Raw genomic sequence first — 18,936 nt, 5'->3', positions numbered from 1 at the left:
GCACAGGGTCTGTCACTGATTCCACTATGGTTCTTGGATTTACTGAGTATGCCCGCAAGAAAACAAATCTCAGGGTTGTACATGGTGACATATATGTACTTTGATAATAAATGTACTTTGAGATGTGTGGGGCAAGTTATTTGTTGATCTAAAAGCAGAGTAGTGGTCGCCTGGAATGCACTGGAGGTGAAGGCAAATATGATTGAGCCTTTTAAATAGGCAGGTGAATGTGCAGAGAATAGAGAGATCAGGATTTTTCTGGGCACAAGGTAGTAGGTTAGTTGATTAGCTTGCCTCAGTTTCCTGGATGAAAGGGCCTGCTCCCGAGCCACACTGCTTTATGTTTGTTGTGTACCCCACCCTCCCTCAGGGAACACACTGACCCCCATGTCCTCGCTTGCAGATGAGATTGCCCACCTGAAATGGTCATATGAGAACTCCTCCAGTGTATAGAGCTTCACCTTCTCCTCCGGCTCTCCTATGGACAGTTGTGATGTCTTGAGGGCTTCTTGCCTCTGACCTGGCGTCATGGTTACCAAGCACTGAAAGGCAAGGTGGGAGGAACACTCATTGGCAAGGGATATTTTCTCATAAGATACATCACTGACAGAGTCATACAGCACAGAAACAGGCCCTTCAGCCCACAACATCAATTCCAACCTTTCAAGCCATCAAGTTTATTGTCCTGGGCACAAGTACAGTGAGGTACAGATACAGTGGGAAGCTTGCTTGCAGCAATACCCCAGTGCCTGGGGTACAGAGAACACAGAACAAATTATATAAGACAGCAAACAGAAAAAAAAATGATGAACAAAAATGAGATATTAATGTAAACAAAAATGACAATCAGAAGCAAGTCCATGGTGGTGGAAAGGGACAATAAGTGAGCCATGATGGAATGGCAAAGCAGACACAATGAGCTTAATTCTGCTCCTATGTCTTGGAGAGGTAGAGGGAGGTGGTGGAGTTAAGTCTCTACCAAAGGAGGTGTAATGCCCTCCTTCCATCCACTAGCCTGCAGATCACCCTTGGGTAGCACCACCCACAGAAGCCATGGGAGCCGGTAGACGGCTGCACGAGCAGTTGGTTCATATCACAAGTCCTGGTTATGCGATCACTGACACCAGGCAGACAACCTCTGAAGAGTATTGATGACATCTGGTAAAGATACCGCGCAGAAGAGGGCAACGGCAAACCACTTCTGTCGAAAAATTTGGCAGGAACAATCATGGTCTTGGAATGATAGTGATCTGCCACGTCATACAACATGCATGTTACGAACGAACTACGTCTTATAGCGCAGGAGGAGATGGACCGTTCCCTCTGCTGCAGTAGGGTTAGGGTTATGCAGGGTCAGTTGAAGAATCTGGTGGTTGTAGGAAAGGAGCTGTTCCTGAATCTGGTGGGGTGGGAATTCAGGGTTCAGTTCCACTTGCCTTATGGCAGCAGTGAGAAGAGGGCATGACCCGGATGGTGGTGATAGATGTCACTGCTTGAGGCATCTCTTCCTGTAGGTGTTGTCAGTTATTTGGAGGGCTTTGCTCCTGATGGACCGGACAGTGTGCACTACTCTCTGCTGCCTGCGTGGTGAAATCTCGCACCAGGTGTCAACACAGCCCATTACTCATCCATACTAATGGCTGCACGATGACCACATTCTTCTGCCCCTTGACTATTTAAGTGCCTAAGTGTCTCTTAAACATAGTAATTGTATCCTATTCCACCACCTCCTCTGGTAGCGAGTTCCAGATTGCAATCACTGTCTAAATGAATTTACCCTCGAGATCCCCTTTAAAACTCTTTCCTGTCACTTTAAACGTTCACCCTTGTTTTTGATAGAAGATGATCAAGGGGGTATTCAGAGTCAGTGACACAGCACAGAAACAGGGCACTAACTTCCCAGCACTGAGGACACCTTCAAAAGGTAATGCTCTAAGGTGGTGGCATCCATCATTAAGGACCCTCATCACCTAGGATGTGCCATCTTCTCATTGCTACTATCAAGGAGACTGAAGACAGACATTCAATGTTTCAGGAATAGCTTCTTCCCCTCTGCCAGATTTCTAAGTGGACAATGAATACTACCTCACTACTATTTTTTTGCTCCATTTGCACTACTTATTAAATATAAAATTTTAATGTATACTTCTTATTGTGATTATTATAATTATTATTTTTTGCAATGTATCACAGCCACAAACCAACAAATTTCATGACATAAGCCAGTGATATTAAACCTGATTGATTCTGAAAAATAGTCAGAAGATAGGCAGCTGTGATGAAGTCCCCTGGTGCAAGTTAGCACAGATGTTGGTGACACAGATATTCAACACAATGTTGACGAGGTTGCATTTGGAATATTGAATTCAGTTTTGCTAACCCAGTAAGATGGAAGGAATACAGACGAGATGTACGACGATGTTGCTGAGACTTGGGGGATTGAGTAATGGAGGGAGGTTAAGCAGGGTGGGATGAGGAGTGTAGGAGAACAAGAGATGTATAAAACCAATATATAGAGGCGTATAAATCATGAGGGACATAGACAAGGTGAATGTGCACGGTCCTTTTCCCAGGGTCAGGGAAACAAGAACTAGAAGGCATAGAGAGGGAAGAGGGGAGAAACTTAGTAGGGATCTGAGGGGCAAATTTCTTCACACAGTGGGTAGTCTTTAGGATGAGCTGCAAAAGGAAGTGTTTTGAGACAGCTGCATTAACAACTACTTGGACAGGTACATGGATAGGAAAGGCTTAGAGCAGGGGGCTCACAACCAGGGGTCCACGGACTCCTCAGTTAATGGAAAGGCTCTATGGCATAAGAAAAGTTTAGGGACTCCTGGCTTAGAGGGATGGGGGCATATAGCACTAGCTTTACAGGTATCTTCGTCAGTGTCAACCAGTTGGGCATAAAGGTCCAGTTCAAAGTTCAAAGAATAGTTTATTATCAAAGTACATACATGTCATCATATACAATCCTGAGATTCATCTTCTTGTGGTCATACTCAATAAATCTAACTATAACAGGATTAATGAAAGATCAACCAGAATGCAGAAGACAACAAACTGTGCAAATGCAAATATAAATAAATACCAATAAATAATGAGAACATGTGATAATGAGATAGAATCCTTGAAAGTGAGATAATAGGTTGTGGGGGCATTTCAATGATGGGGCAAGAGAAGTTGAGTGCAAGTTATTCCTTTTTATTCAAGAGTCTGATGTTTGAGGAATGGTAACTGTTTTTGAACCTGGTGGTGCAAGTCCTGAGGCTCTTGCACCTTCTTCCTGATGGCAGTCCTGGGTGCTGAGGATCTCCATGTCATATAACTCAAAGGCATAGGATACAACTGCAAGTTTGGTCAATTTTCATCATATTTTCATTCCTCTTCGTTACCAAGTTAAGGGAGACCCTGTCAGTGTCACCATTTCATTGTCCTCCTCCATCCCCAATTGCCTCCAATCACAAGAGACCATCTCAGAGGGCAGTTAAGAACCAAACTCACAGGTGAACCTGGAGTCACATATTGGCCAAGGCAAGGCAAGGATGCCACAATTAAATGTGGAAGCTTTACAGGGAGCAGAGGATATTTACCAGGATGCTGCCTGAATTGGAGAGCATATCTTATAAAATAGGTTGAGTGACTAGGGCTTTTCTCATTGGAGCGAAAGAGGACGAGAGGTGAACATGATGATAAGAGGCATAAGTCGGTTGGACAGCCAGAGACATTTCCCCAGGGTAGAAATGGCCAATGCAAGGGCACGACTTTAAGGTGATTGGAGGAAAGTATGGGGGTTGGGGAATGTCAGAGGAGGGTGTTTTTATATAAGAAAGTGACAGGTGGTGGTTGAGGCAGATACATTAGGGACATTTAAGAGACTCTTTGGTAGGCACATGGATGATAGAAAAATGTAGGCTACGGAGGAGGGAAGGGTTAGATGGATTCTGTTAAAGAGTTGGCATGCTATTGTGAGTCGAAGGCCTGTACTGAGCCGTAGTGTCCTATGACAATGTCTGTGTCCACATCAAACACATTGGTGAGCCTGGAGAGATATATTGGCCCAGTTAGGGCAAGGACACTAGAATTACTTCTCTGAAGGACACTACTGATCTGATTGGTTAACATACCCGGTAAACTCACCACTATCTCAGCCGCTGGCTTGGTAACCGTGGGCAACACATAGACGCATTCGGTCGGGAAGTCTCCCTTCTGTTTGGTCCTCTCATTGATGCCGTGCGCCCAGCCGCAGTTCATGACTTGCTCGCCCGTGTCATGATCCAGGATGAGGAGGTCCCCCTTCAGGAAGCTGAGGAAGGTCACGTCATCACCAACTGTGTGGAGAACAGACAAGAGAAAATCTGCAGATGCTGGAAATCCAAGCAACACACACAAAATGTTGGATGAACTTGGCAGGCCAGGCAGCATCTATGGAACAAAAAAAATAAAAGAATACAGTCGATGTTTTGGGCCGAGACCCTTTATCAGGACCGGACAGGGCTTCCTCCAGCATTTTGTGTGCATTGTATGGAGAAAAGAGCTTGTCAACAACTCACCAGGTTGAGGAGGCCCAAGGCAAGAGAACATGTGTGAAATAGCAGGATATTGGGATCGCTTGCCCTAGTTTCAATTCCCTATTGGAGCTGCACTCATCTAGGGGAGCAAAGTGCATCAAGTAGCCTGACATAAACAAAATCATGATAGTGTAGCTGTACCATGGTGCCATTACAGCTCAGGGATTCAGAGTTCAGAGTTCAATCCCAGCATCCTCTGTAAGGAGCTTGTACGCCCTCCCTATGGAATGAGTGTGTTTCCTCCCAAAGTCCAAAGGCATACTGGTTACTAGGTCAATTGGCCATTGTAAATTTTCCTGTGATTTGGGTAGGATTAAGTCAGGGCTAGCTGATGGTGGCTGAAGGGCCGGTTCCACACTTTAATGGGTAAATAAATAAATATATAATAATAACCAGAAGAGATTCTGCCGATCCTGGAAACCCAGAGTAACACAAACAAAAATGCTGGAGGAACTCAACAGGTTGGTCAACATCCATAGAGAGGAATAAAGAGTCATTTTTATTTTTTAAATCTTTTTATTAACACATAATCATCTACAACTATAGAATAATACAAAATTTCAACAAATTAATATGTATACAATTAATAGAGCTCTGAAGAAAAAAAACTAATCATAATATATAAAAATGGAAAAAAAAGTGTCAACATTTTGGGCCAAGACCCTTCATGGGACTAGAATGGAAGAGGGAAGAAGGGATACGATGGTGAGGAGATGGGGCGGAGTACAAGCTGGCAGGTGATAAACAAGCCCTGCTGAGGGGAAAGATGGATAGGTGGGGGAGGGGGATGTTTCAAGTAAGGAGCTGGGAGGCGATAAATGGAAGATTTAAAGGCTGAAGTAGAAGAAATCTGATAGGATAGGAACCAGAGAGGATTGAAGAGCAGGTGAGGAGAAGTCAAAGTAAATTTGTTATTAAAGTACATATTGTATGTGTCACCATATTCTACCTTGAGATTAATTTTCATAGATATAAAATGAGAAAAATGATTTGTAGAGCCTTGAAAGAATGGCTAATAGGTTATGGAATCAGTTCAGTGTTGAGGTGATTGATGCTATCCACAATGGTTCAAGAGCCTGATTGTTGACAGGTAGTCACTGCTCCTGAACCTGGAGAGGGACCCAAGGCTCCTGTACCTTCCTCCTGATGGTAGCAGTGAGTAGAGAACACAGCTCGGATGGTGGGAGACGACCTTGATGATGTATGCTGCTTTCTTGTTGCAGCGAGAAAGGGTGAGGGGGAACTAGAGAGGGGCAAGGAAGAGAGGTAAGGTGGGGGGAGGGGGAAGGGAGAAATTTCTTCAAGTTAGAGAAATTGAAGTAGTGTGTATTCTCCCACCTCCTGACTTGTACCTTGTAGATGGTAGTGACAAGAGGTACAGCAAGTTAATCGATATAGAATACCTGTCCTCTTACCAGCTCTTTTAACCACAGCATTTAAGTAACTTGCCCAGTTGTATTTCTGATTATTAGTGCCTCCAAGGATGTCGATGGTAAATAATAAATCTCACGTCTCCCCCCCTCCACTATTCACCTATCCTGCTGAGTCTTAAATTATTCCACTTCAACAAGTCTATTCCATGTCCCACACGGCCACCATCTGGGACATGTCCTCTCCTCATTACTACCACCAGGGAGGAGACACAGGAGCTTGAAGTTTGAATGTTTGAAGTTTCTTCCCCTCTGCCATCAGATTTCTGAACGGTCCATGAAACCCTGAACACGACCTTGCTTGTTTGCTCTCTTTTTGTACTACTCATTTTTATTAAATATTACTTACAGTAACAGTATTTTTTTAAATATTGCACTCTACTGTACAACTACTACCAAACAGCAGATTTCACAATATGCAGTCGGTGGCCAAATTATTAGACAGAGGAGTGGAACCGAGTGTGGTCTTCTGCTATTGTAGCTCACCCACTTCAAAGTTCGAAGTTTTGAGAGCTCAGAGATGCTCTTCTACACACCACTGTTGCAACACATGGTTATTTGAGTTCCTGTTAATTTCACATCAGCTGGAACCGGTCTGACCATTCTCCTCTGACTTCTATCAATAATGAGGCATTTTCACCCATAGAACTGCCACACAATTGATGTTTTCTTTTTGTTTTTTTTTTATTAACAACACACCACTCTCTGTAAACTCTACAGACTGTTGTGGTTCAAATCTCAGGAGATCAGTGGTGTCTAAGATACTCAAACCACCTCATCTGGCACCAGCTATCATTCCACAGTTTAAGTCACTTAGATAACATTTCCTCCCCATTCTGGTCTGGTGTCTGGTCTGAACAGCAACTGAATCTCTTGACGATGTCTGCATGCTTTTATGCTTTGAGTGCAGCCACATGATTGGCTGTTTAGATATTTGCATTAACAAAGTATGCATGCGTACTAATCAAGAAGCTACTAAGTGTATATCAGTGATAATAAACCTGGTTCTGATTCTGGGAGGGACGAGAATGAGTGCTTAGGGTGGTGGACAGGGTGAGATTCCAGCAGACTACTTTGCCCTGTCATTAGAGTTCTGAATGGTCCATGAACTCATGAACGTTATCTCGCTATTCATCTTTTGCGCTATTTTTATTTATATTGAAAATTATACTGATTTGTTATGCCTGCACTGTAATGCTGCCACAAAACAAGTTCAAAGTGCCAGTAACATTATACTGTTGTACACAGGCATGCACCTCTCACAATCTTCTTTGACCTCCTGTTGTCAGGCGGGGTACCACAGTGCAAGAGCTGGAACTGTCAGGCTGATTAATAGCTTCTTCTCCCAGGCTGTTAGACTCCAAACACCCTCCTGCCACCCAGCAGACACGTACAGCCTCTCTGAAGGCCTTGTCGTTTCTAACCACTGCCCCCCCCCCAACCCCCGTAAACTCCCCAACTCACAGACACACTCTCATCCTGTACTGGTCACTTTTCCTCTTTTATTGCTGCTGTTTCACATATTTATCCGACCGCTCGTTCTATTATAATAGCGTCAGTAACATTATACTGTCTTACATAAACATATACCTCACATTTTATTGTCAACCTGTCAATCTTCAGTCCATGTCACTCAGAGAGTTGTGCTAATACTATTTTGTGAATGCAAGTGCTGGATTGTAACTATATGTGTTGTGTATTATGTACTGTTTTAGACTCTTTGGCCCCAGAGGAATGATCTTTCGTTTAGCTGTTTACATGTGTATGGTTGAATGGCAGTAAACGTGAACTTATGTCAGTGACAATAAATCTGATTCTGAAACAGTAGCATTGGAGACCATGGCCACACATCTTTAATGATGGCTGAGGAAACAGATACGATGCCATACAACATCAACAGAAGTCTGGAGTTCCCGAAGTGAAAACAAAATCCTGGAAACATTCAACATGTCAGGCAGTATTTATAGTGAGAAAAACTAAGGCAATACTGAATTGTTGAGTGTGGGTCTTCAGGCTGCTGGAGGTTAATAGGTTTTTGGCATCAAAGATTATGGGAGGAGAGTGGTGTTGTGAGGGAAATCAGCCATGATCAAATGGTGCAGAAAACCTGCTGGGCCAAATGGCCTAATTCTGTTCCTGTGTTTTTTGATACTCCGATGCTGCTGCAAGTTTTTCATTGCCCCTGCACACACACGTACTTTCACACATGACAATAAATTATACTTTATAAACCCAATAAGTCCACCATCCACAGTCAGGAGTACTCTTGGAAAGACAACTTGGTGCACTTGAGATACTGGATTGAGAAGCGGTAGTCTGTCATTTTTATAGGGGTATGGAATTGGAAAGTGCAGATGAGAATGAAAGGGGAATCTTTCACAAAGGGCGTGACTGTGGATAAACCGCTGGCTCATTAGTTAACAGAGGCCAGGCAATTAAGAATCCTGGGACACCCCAACACAAACTTCCAGCGTCAGCAGCTCATTTGGTCACACCCACCAGGGCTTGGGTTGTCCTGCAGCGCGACAACGAATTTTGACCTCATCCTCAGCCCCTCAAGGAACGTCACCACCAGGTCACGGATGTCCTCTGCGTTGTTGGAGGTGAAGGTGTACTCATCGCCTTTGATGGTTGCCAGGGTGAAGCTCTGACCCTGCATTTTCCCACCCCTGGAATGCAAAAGCAGATCTTTCAACAGTATAACACACACAAAAATGGTGCAGGAACCCAACAGTTCAGGCTGCATCAATGGAGGAAAATAAACAGTCAACATCTTGGGCCAAGACCTTTCAATAGGATTGGTTTAAGATGGCGCTACTGATGATGGATGACTACTTACTGGCAGTTCATAAAGCATGAAATACTTTATTAATAATACTTTGTGGAAAATTATGGTAAACTATCACTGCAAACAATGAAGAGGAAGTGGAGGTGAGGTTGACTTAAATAAGAATAAGTTGGGGGGGGGAGGGGAAGGAGTACAAGCTGGCCGGTGATAGGTGAGGGGGAAGGTGAGTGGATGGTGAAAGGGGATGAAATAAGAAGCTGGGAGATGAAAAGTGGGAGAGGAAAAGGGCTGAAGAAATCTGATAGGATAGGAGAGGAAAGGAAAGGAAAGGAAAGTGGACTATTGGAGAAAGGAAAGGAAAGAGCAACACCAGAGAGAGGTCATGGACAGATGAGGAGAAGAAAAGGGGTAAGCGGGGAGCCAGAATGGTGAATGGAAAAACAGAAAAGGGGAGAGGGGAGGAATTACAGGACGTTAGAGAAATCCATGCTCATGCTTTCAGGTTAGAGGCTGTCCATACAGAATATGAGGTGTTGCTCCTCCAAATTGAGAATGGGCTCATCACGGCAGTAGAGACAGCCATGGATCCACATGTTGGAATATGAATAGGGATTGGAATTGAAACGGTTGGCCATTGGGAAATCTGCAGGATCTCATGTTCCTTAGCATTTTCCTTAGATACCAGCAACCTTCCAATATTTGGGGTCAGAGTAACACCTCATAAACAGGCTCTTTCGCCCAACTTAAGTGTCATAAGAATCATAGAAAACTAAAACATAGGAAGAGGCCTTTCAGCCCATTCAGCTTATGCCAAACTGTTCTTCTGCCTAGTCCCTTCTCCATACCTCTCCTTTCAATGTACTTATCCAAACTTTTTGAAATTAAAACCTTATTCAGCACTTCCACTAGCAGCTTCTTCCTAACCTATGACCTCTAGTTCTAGTCTCATACAACCTCAGTAGAAAAAGCTTGCTTGCATTTACCCTATCTGTAGCCTCACAATTTTGTATCATCATCATGTACCATGTTGTGTGATGTGGACAATCATGGTCCCATGACCATGACTGTTCTTGGCAAATTTTTCTACTGGCAATGGCTTGCCATAGTCTTCTTCTGGACAATTTTGTACACCTCTATCAAATGTCCTCTCATTCTCCGACGCTCCAGGGAATAAAGTTCTAACCTATTCAGCCTTTCGCAACAATTCAGAAGCCATTCAAGGTGCCAACCTAAGCTAGTCCCATTTGCCTACATTTGGACCGTATCCCTCAAAACCATTCCTATTCATGTATGTACTTACTGATTATTCTTTAAACATTGCTAGTTGTACCTGTCTCAACCACTTCCTCTGGCTGCTTGCTCCATATGCACCTCTGCTTAAAGTTATCTCTCAGGACCTCTTTAAATTTGCTCCCTCTCACCTTGGACCTCTGACCCTCGCACATTGTCCTCCAATAATGGGGGAAAATCTGGGTACATTCACCCTCTCCATACCCCTCATGATTTTATAGCCCCCAACAATAGTCCCTTTTGCCACTGAGAGGTAACTAAGTCCTTGCCTGCCCAACCTCTCCCTGTAACTCAGGCATCAAGTCTTGAAACCATCCTCAAATATATTCTGTATTCTTTCCAGGTTAATGTTTTCCTTGACCAGATTGACCAAAATTGCACACAATACTGCAGGTGCAGCCTCAGTAATGTTCTGTTCAACTTCTAAATGATAAATAATAAACTGATGGAGTCTACATAGCTGGCAAAGAGCAAGGGTAATCTAATTCTGTTCTCAACCAATACCCTTGGGTGAACTTCCAGCATGTGTAGGGGTTGAGTTCACTGAATTGGGCAGAGTTGGGCTTGCCCCCTGGGCCGTTTGTTTGCTGAGAGCATGTGTTTTCCACCCATAGAAACATTTGAGAAACTTGTATAGATAGGCACATGGGAGATAGAAAAATAGAGAGCTACGTGGGAGGGAAGGGTTAGATTGATCTTAGAGTAGGTTTAAAAGGTCGGCACAACATTGTGGGCCGATGGGCCTGTACTACGCTGTAATGTCCTTGTTCTACACCCTCAAATCTAATAGTAATTTGGGATTATTCCTAGGATTAGGCTGGACCTCACCTGGAGTTTGGCAGGGAGTAGAACGTTCTTTGAATTTTATAGGAGGACCTTTGAGAGGGTCCTGACGAGCTGCATCTCCATCTGGTGTGGGAGCAGACAAGCATCGGACTAGAAGTCCCTACAAAGGACTGTGAGAATGGCTGAGAGGATTATAGAGGCCTCCCTATCATTCACTGGGTACATTTATCAGGATCTCTGCATATTATTAAGGATCCCATCCATCCAGCATCCTCTTTGACTTTCTGCCATCAGGCAGGAGACTCTGACACATAAAAACTAGAACGGTCAGGAAATAGTTTCTTCCCTCAGGCTGCTAGGCTGCTGAACTCCCTGCCGTAGTGTGTTCAAAGTGTCCCTGGTTAATCTGTTTTGTACCTTTCAATATTTAATTTATGCAGTTCACTTTGTTTACTTATGTGTAATTCATTGTAGATCTCATCCTTACTTTTTATAAGTTATTATGTGTGTTACTATGCTTTACATCCTGGTTTGGAGCAACATTGACTCATTTGATGCTATACATCCCACTCCCACCACATTTTCTTTACTTAGAGATACAGCATGATACAGTCGGCCTTCCTTATCTGCGAGGGATTGGATCCACGACCCCTCGCAGATACCAAAAAACGCTGATGCTCAAGTCCCTTACTCCACCTGTCTCAATGCGGTGGATCTTAGGACTCAGCGGAACCCCAGACCTTAATTAACTTGTGTCAGTGCGGTGGACATTAGGACCCGGTGGCAGAGCTCTGAATCCGCAATGTTTCTGTTCACGCAAATAATCACAATCGCGATTGAAAATAAAGTGGAAATAATAAAGCGATTGGAAAGAGGTGAAATGCCATTGGTCATTGTAAAAGTGTTAGTCAGTCAACGATCTGAAGAATTTTAAAGGATAAAGTGAGAAAGACCCTGTCCTGATGAAAGCTACAACTATTACTAAGCAATGCAGTGATTTAATTATTGGGTTTTGGGATTTTGAGTTTTTGATCCTCCACATCAACCCGGCATGGATGGAGAGTGCACTTGACAACGATCTGTCACTGGATCAAACTCGGGAACTTCTGTTCCCGAGTCCGGCGCTGAAACATACGTTCTTAAGTGTTTTATATACATAGAAAGGTAAAACATATACTATATACTAAGACAAATATTTGACTAACTGATGCTAAATAATAGCAGATGTACCTGTTCCGACTTGCTTAGTAAGAGAATTTCTGATTTTTTTGATTCTGATCCACGATAACCCATGCACATCCTCCCGTATACTTTAAATCATCTCTAGATTATTTATAATACCTAATACAATGTAAATGCTATGTAAAATAGTTGTTATACTGCATTGTTTAGGGAATAATGACAAGAAAAAAAGTCTGTACAAGTGCTGGAAGAGCACTTCCGGATTTTGCGGTTGGTTAAATTCGCGGATGAGGGCCGACTGTACTAGGCCCTTCCGGCCCAAATGAGCCTGTGCCGCCTGGTTACATCCACGAGACCAGTTTCTAACTGATACAGCTCTGGAACGTGAGGAAACTCGAGCTCCCGGAGGAAACCCACGCAGTCACCGGGAGAACATACGAACTCTGTACAGACAGCGGTAGGAATTGAACCCGAGTCACTGGCTTCTTGCATGGTACACACCTGCTGCTGGTAACAGCAGTGATTTCTGGGAAGGAAAGTTCCAGAAGAACTTGCTCCTGCTCATCGACAAAGTAGACACCAGTCCAGTTGACTGCGACGATTACATCGTTCTTTGGCAGGCTTGGTCCTGAGGTGAGAGATTGAAAACAGTGGTTATGAAGAATTCATTGTCTAGTGAATGGGTCCCAGTCTCAAAACCTCCCATGGCAATGAACCGGGGGCCGGCACGGACAGAAGTGGGAGAGACAGACAGTCTCCTCATTCCCCCTGCCTGATCTCTCCAAGAGGGAGCATATAGGTCCTAGAGCCAAGGATAATCTCTTCTCCATCCTTCTCCCACTTAGAGTGGGAGAGATGGCTTATTGCTTGGACTGAATGGAGCCAATTGACAGGCACAATGAGTTACCAAGGGGGGAACTGACAGACACCCATCAATTACCAAGCAAGGCCTAGTCATCGAGTCCCACACAGACTGTGGGCTAGACCTGATGGGTCATCTGGTATTTTACAACTCGCGTTCTCAGTATTATTAAGTTTTTCATTTTGACAATTTGTCCTTTTTATCGCACATCGGTGTTTGTGTGTTGTTTTTCCATTGATTCTAAACACAAGACATTCTGCAGCTGCTGGAAATCAAAGGTAACACATACTTGAGGCTGGAGGAGCTCAGCAGGTCAGGCAGCATCTGTGGAAAGGAATATGCAGTCGACATTTCAAGCCAGGCTGCAGACTGGATCGCTGCCTGTGCCATGTGCTAACAAGCACAAGAATAGCATGATCAGGCGTATTAATGTGTGGCTGAGAGACTGGTGTAGGGGGCAGGGATTCAGATTCCTGGATCATTGGGGCCTCTTCTGGGGGAGGTACAACCTGTACAAAAAGGATGGGTTACACCTGAACCCAAAGGGGTCCAATATCCTAGTGGGCACATTTAATAGAGCTATTAGGGAAGGTTTAAACTAATTTGGCAGGGGGATGGGAACCAGAGTGATGGGGCTGAGGAAGGGGAAAACAGAAATAAATCAAAGATAACGTGCAACTGAGATGATAGAAAAAACAGGCAGGAGAGGAGGCATAATCACATACAGTGGGATGAGTTACAGGGCAATAGATGCATGGTGCAGTTAAAACAGAAAGCAACAAATACTGGACTGGAAGTGTTATATTTGAATGCACACAGCATAAGAAATAAAATGGACAATCTTGAAATTCAGCTACAGATTGGCAAATATGATGTTGTGGCCATCTCTGAAACTTGGCTAAAGGGTGGCTGCCATTGGGAGCTGAACGTCCAAGGATATACGGTGTATCCGAAAGATAGGTTAGGAGGCAGAGGGGGTGGTGTGACTCTGTGTATAAGAAATGATATTAAATCATTAAAAAGAGATGACATAGGATAGGAAGGTGTAGAGTCTCTATGGGTTGAGTTAAGAAATGACAAGGATAAAAGGACCCTAATGGCAGTTGTATACAGGTCTCCAAACAGCAGCCGGGATGTGGATTACAAATCACAGCAGGAGATCGAAAAGGCATGTCAGAAGGGCAATGGCATGATAATCGTTGATAACATGAAAGTGGATTGGGAATACCAGGTCAGTACTGGACCTCAAGAGAGAGAATTTGTAGAATGACTAAGGGTTGGTTTTTTAGAACAGCTTGTTGTTGAGCCCACTAGGGGATCGGCTGTGCTGGATTGGGTGTTGTGCAATGATCCGGAGGTGATAAGAGAACTTCAGGTTAAGGAACCCTAAGGGAACAGTGATCACAGTATGATCGAGTTCACTTTGAAATTTGAGAGGGAAAAAATAAAATCCAATGTGTCGACATTTCAGTGGAATAAAAGAAATTACAATGGCATGAGAGGGGAACCAGCTAAGTTGACTAGGATGGGACATTTGCAGGAAGGACAGCAGAGCAGCAATGGCTGGAGTTTCTGTGAAAAACGAGGGAAGTACAGGACAGGTATATTCCAAATAGGAAGACATTTTCAAAGGGAAGAAAGATGATACCATGGCTGACGAGTGAAGTCAGAGCCAAAGTAAAAGCAAAAGAGAGGGCATACAAGGAAGCCAGAGCTAGCAGGAAGATAGTTTCCTTCTGCAAGTTTTTAAAAGCTTCCCAAACCTGTAAGAAGGTCATTTGCAAGGAAAAGATGAATTACAAAAAGAAGCTGGTGACTAATATCAAAGAAGATACTAAAAGCTTTTTTAAGTATATAAAGGGTAAAAGAGAGTCAAGGGTAGATTGAGGACCAATACAAAATGACGCTGGAGATATTGTAATGAGAGATGCAGAAATGGCAGAGGAACTGAATGCGTATTTTGCATCAGTCTTCAGAGTGGAAGATGTCTGTACAGTCAGGGAAATGAAGTATGTGCAGTGAAAATTACGACTGAGATGGTGCTCAAGAAGCTTGATGGTCTGAGGATGGATTAATCTCCTGGACCTGAAGGAATGCATCTTGGGTTCCGAAGAAAGTAGCTGGAGGTATTGTGGAGACATTAACAATGATCTTTCAAGAATTGATAGATTCTGGCATTGTACCAGACGACTGGAAAATTGTAAATGTTACTCTGCTATTTAAGAAGGGTGGTAGGCAGAAGAAAGGAAACTATAGACCTGTTAGCCTGACATCAGTGGTTGGGAAGTTGTTGGAATCAATTGTTAGGGATGAAATCACAGAGTACCTGGAGACACATGGCAAGATAGTTCAAAGCTTCTGCAATTCTTTGAGGAAATTACAAGCAGTGTAGACAAAGGAGATGCAGTGGTGTACTTGGATTTTCATAAGGCCTTTGACAAGGTGCCGCACGTGAGGCTGCTTAGCAAGATAAGAGCCCATGGAATTACAGGGGAGTTACTAGTATGGATGGAGCATTGGCTGGTTGGCAGAAAACAGAGTGGGAATAAAGGGATCCTATTCTGGCTGCCGTTTACCAGGGGAGTTCCACAGGGGTCAGTGTTGGGACCACTGCTTTTCATAATGTATGTCAATGATTTGGACTATGGGATTAATGGATTTGTGGCTAAATTTGATGATGATACAAAGATAGGTGGAGGAGTGGGTAGTGTTGAGGAAACAGAGAGCCTGCAGAGAGACTTAGATAGTTCAGGGGAATGGGCAAAGAAGTGGCAAATGAAATACAATGTTGGAAAGTGTATGGTCATGCACTTTGGTGGAAGAAATAAGCGGGCAGACTATTATTTAGATGGGGAGGGAATTCAAAATGCAGAGGTGCAGAGAGACTTGGGAGTCCTTGTACAAGATACCCTAAAGGTTAACCTCCAGGTTGTGTCGGTTGTGAAGAAGGTGAATGCAATGTTGGCATTCATTTCTAAAAGTATAGAAATATAAGAGCAGGGATTCAATGTTGAGGCTTTATAAGGCACTCGTGAGGCCACACTTGGAGTATTGTTGCAGTTTTGGGCTCCTTATTTTAGAAAGGATATACTGACATTGGAGAGCGTTCAGACAGATTCACAGGAATTATTCCAGGAATGAAAGGGTTACCGTATGAAGAATGCCTGGCATCTCTTGGGCTGTATTCCGTGGAGTTCTGGAGAATGAGGTGGGATCTCGGAAACATTCTGAATGTTAAAAGGCCTGAACAGATTAGATATGGCAAAGTTATTTCCCATGATAGGGGCTTGTTGGACAAGAGAGCACAACTTTAGCACGTCCATTTAGAACTGAGATGCAGAGAAATTTCTTTAGTCAGAGGGTGGTAAACCTATGGAATTTGTTGCCAGAAGTAGCTGTGGAGGCCAAGTTATTGGGTGTATTTAAGGCAGAGATAGATAGGTTCTTGAGTAGCCAGGGCATCAAGAAGGCAGGGGAGTGGGGATGACTGGAATAATTGGATCAGTCCATGATTGAATGGTGGAGCAGACTCAATGGGCTGAATGGCCTACTTCTGCTCATATATAGTCCTGATGAAGGGTCCAAGATGTCGACTGTTTATTCCTCCCCCATAGATGCTGCCTGACCTGCTAAGTGTGCATTTTGGGCTCTTTATTTTACAAAGCATATACTGGCATGGGAGAGGATCCAGAGAAGTTTCTCTTTTCATTGGTTTTATATTCCTTTGTTTTAGTGTGAATGTCTGCAAGAAAATTAATCTTACAGTAGTATATGGCGGCATACATGTACTTTGATAATAAATTTCCTATGAAATTAAAACAGTGATAACCGCGGACAAGCTTTAACAAAACAGACCTGAGAACTTGAAAGCCTCATAGAAACGCGAAAACAACAAAGGCCATTTGAATCGAGCGAAGTCCACGACCTCTTCCTTCACCTTCTGAGGGCTGATTCTCTTCTGAGTATACACTCCCTAAAGAGGCAAAAGACAGGATTTAAGGGACCGCATATGGAGCAGCAACAAAGCACACACTCACTCTACAAGGTAGCTTCACATTGTGTAAGTGAGGCATATTTGCAAAAACCCTCTGGATTGTTTCAGAGATTGTACAGACCCTGCTCCTTTCAGGGGACCCCAAAAAACTTCACAGCCAATGAGGTGGAATTAATGCTGGAATATACATTGAGTAAACACTTCATTCGATACACCTGCGCATTTTCTCACTACTGCAAATATTTAATCAGCCAATCATGCAGCAGCAACTCAATGCATAAAAGCATGTAGGCATTGTCAAGAGGCTCAGTTGATGCTTGAACAAACATCAGAAATGTGATCTAAGTGACTTTGGCTGTGGAACGATTGCTGGTGCCAGACAGGGTGGTTTGAGTATCTCAGAAACTGCTATTGTACATGAAAATCCCAGGAGATCAGCCACTAGAGTTTACAGAGAATGGCGCGAGAAACAAAAAAAGTCCAGTGAGTGCTGGTTTAGTGGGTGAAAATGCCTTGTTAATGGGAGAGGACTGAGGCGGGTGGCCAGACTGATTCAAGATGGCAGGAAGGCGACAGTAACTCAGATAACCACACATTACAACAGTGGTGTGCAGAAGAGCATCTCTGAGCGCAAAACAATTCGAACCTTGAAGTGGATGGACAGAAGACGGTGAAGACACAATCAGTGGACACTTTATTAGGTACAGGAGGTAGTGGCCACTGAGTGTAGGAAAGAGCTTATTTTTGTATCAACTAATGTGAACAGACAAACTCATTGTTTGTCTTTTCATGATCTGGCCATGCAGGAATTAGCTGCTTATAAAGAGTTACTTTCACTGATTGAAAAAATGAAATTTCCTGTGAAGTACAGGTTGTCCCCAGCTTTTGGACACTGACCTTCACCAATTTCTTTTGAAGCACCTTAGAAGGGATCCGATCCAAGTGTACCACAGCCAGGTACAGCAATTGCTCAGGCCGTGACCACAAGAAGGTGCTAAATCATGGACACAGCCCAGCACTTGAACTTCTTGGCTTCACAGCGGAAATGTCTTAGAATTAACTGCGGAGAGTGGACCGTTTGGCCCATTGGTCTGTGCTGGTGTCCCTGTTCCACACAGTTCAACTCCTCCCCCAACTGTTCTCCCGTCACACCCAAGATCTGTTCTTCTTCCAGAACCTACATGGTGAGTTTCTCCGTAAATGTATCCGTTATATGTCTCAAAAACACTTGCCATAGGAGCACATTGCCCTTTCTTAACAATGCCTGGCAAAAAAGTTCAGGTCCAGTCAAATTTGTTACCCATGATTGCTTTTATAACCAACTTCCCCTGTCCCCTACACCAGTGAGTGCCCCTACTGCCCTTCCAGAACAATGATGCTTTAAAAAAGTTCTATTGGCTGTTTCATAGGATTTCATTAAAGGGCAAAAGAGCCATATGACATAGGAGCAGAATAAGGCCATTTGGCCCATTGAGTCTGCTCCACCATTCAATTTTGGCTGATTTATTTTCCCTCTCAAAACCATTCTCCTGCCTTCTCCGCATAGCCTTTAATGCCCTTTAATAATCAAGAACCTGTCAACCTCCACTTTAATTACACACAGTGACTCGGCCTCCACAGCCACCTATGACAATGAATTCCACGATTCATCACCCTCAAGCAAATAAATTCCTTCTCATTTCTCTTCTAAATCAATGTCCTATTCTGAGGCTGTGTCCTCTGGTCTTTCGCTGCCCCACTATAGGAAACATCCTCTCCATAGCCACTCAATCCAGGCCTTTCAATATTCGATGGGCTTCAATGAGATCCCCCCACCTCATTCTCCTAAACTCCAGTGAGTATAGACCTGGAGCCAAACACTCATCGTAGATTAGCCTTTTGTTCATGGGATTATTCTCGTTAACCTCCTCTGGCCCTCATTTTGCCTGCAGTAGGAACAAATCCTAAAGATGTATTCTGAGGTTGTGCTATCTAGTCCTAGACTCCCCCATGTTTGTTCAACCTGTCAACATGGCTTCTGCTTTCTTCCTAGAAAG

At 43.7% G+C, this 18,936-nt stretch overlaps 1 protein-coding gene across 1 annotated transcript in view; it reads right to left on the bottom strand.

Moving 5' to 3' along the window:
- Positions 1-18,936, bottom strand: part of myo7aa (myosin VIIAa) — a 188,356-nt gene that overhangs the window by 42,205 nt on the left and 127,215 nt on the right. Inside the window, exons 33-37 of the mRNA XM_059963729.1 lie at positions 16,762-16,879; positions 12,546-12,672; positions 8,498-8,667; positions 4,138-4,328; positions 418-542 (exon numbers count right to left, since the gene is read on the bottom strand). Of these exons, the coding sequence (XP_059819712.1) occupies positions 418-542; positions 4,138-4,328; positions 8,498-8,667; positions 12,546-12,672; positions 16,762-16,879 (731 nt within the window). The remainder of the gene's footprint in view (positions 1-417; positions 543-4,137; positions 4,329-8,497; positions 8,668-12,545; positions 12,673-16,761; positions 16,880-18,936) is intronic.

Source organism: Hypanus sabinus, chromosome 3, assembly GCF_030144855.1.
Source record: "Hypanus sabinus isolate sHypSab1 chromosome 3, sHypSab1.hap1, whole genome shotgun sequence".
Taxonomy (NCBI): Eukaryota; Metazoa; Chordata; class Chondrichthyes; order Myliobatiformes; family Dasyatidae; genus Hypanus; species Hypanus sabinus.
The sequence above is the reverse complement of the archived record's forward strand: the minus strand, read 5'-3'. Positions and strand labels throughout refer to the sequence as shown.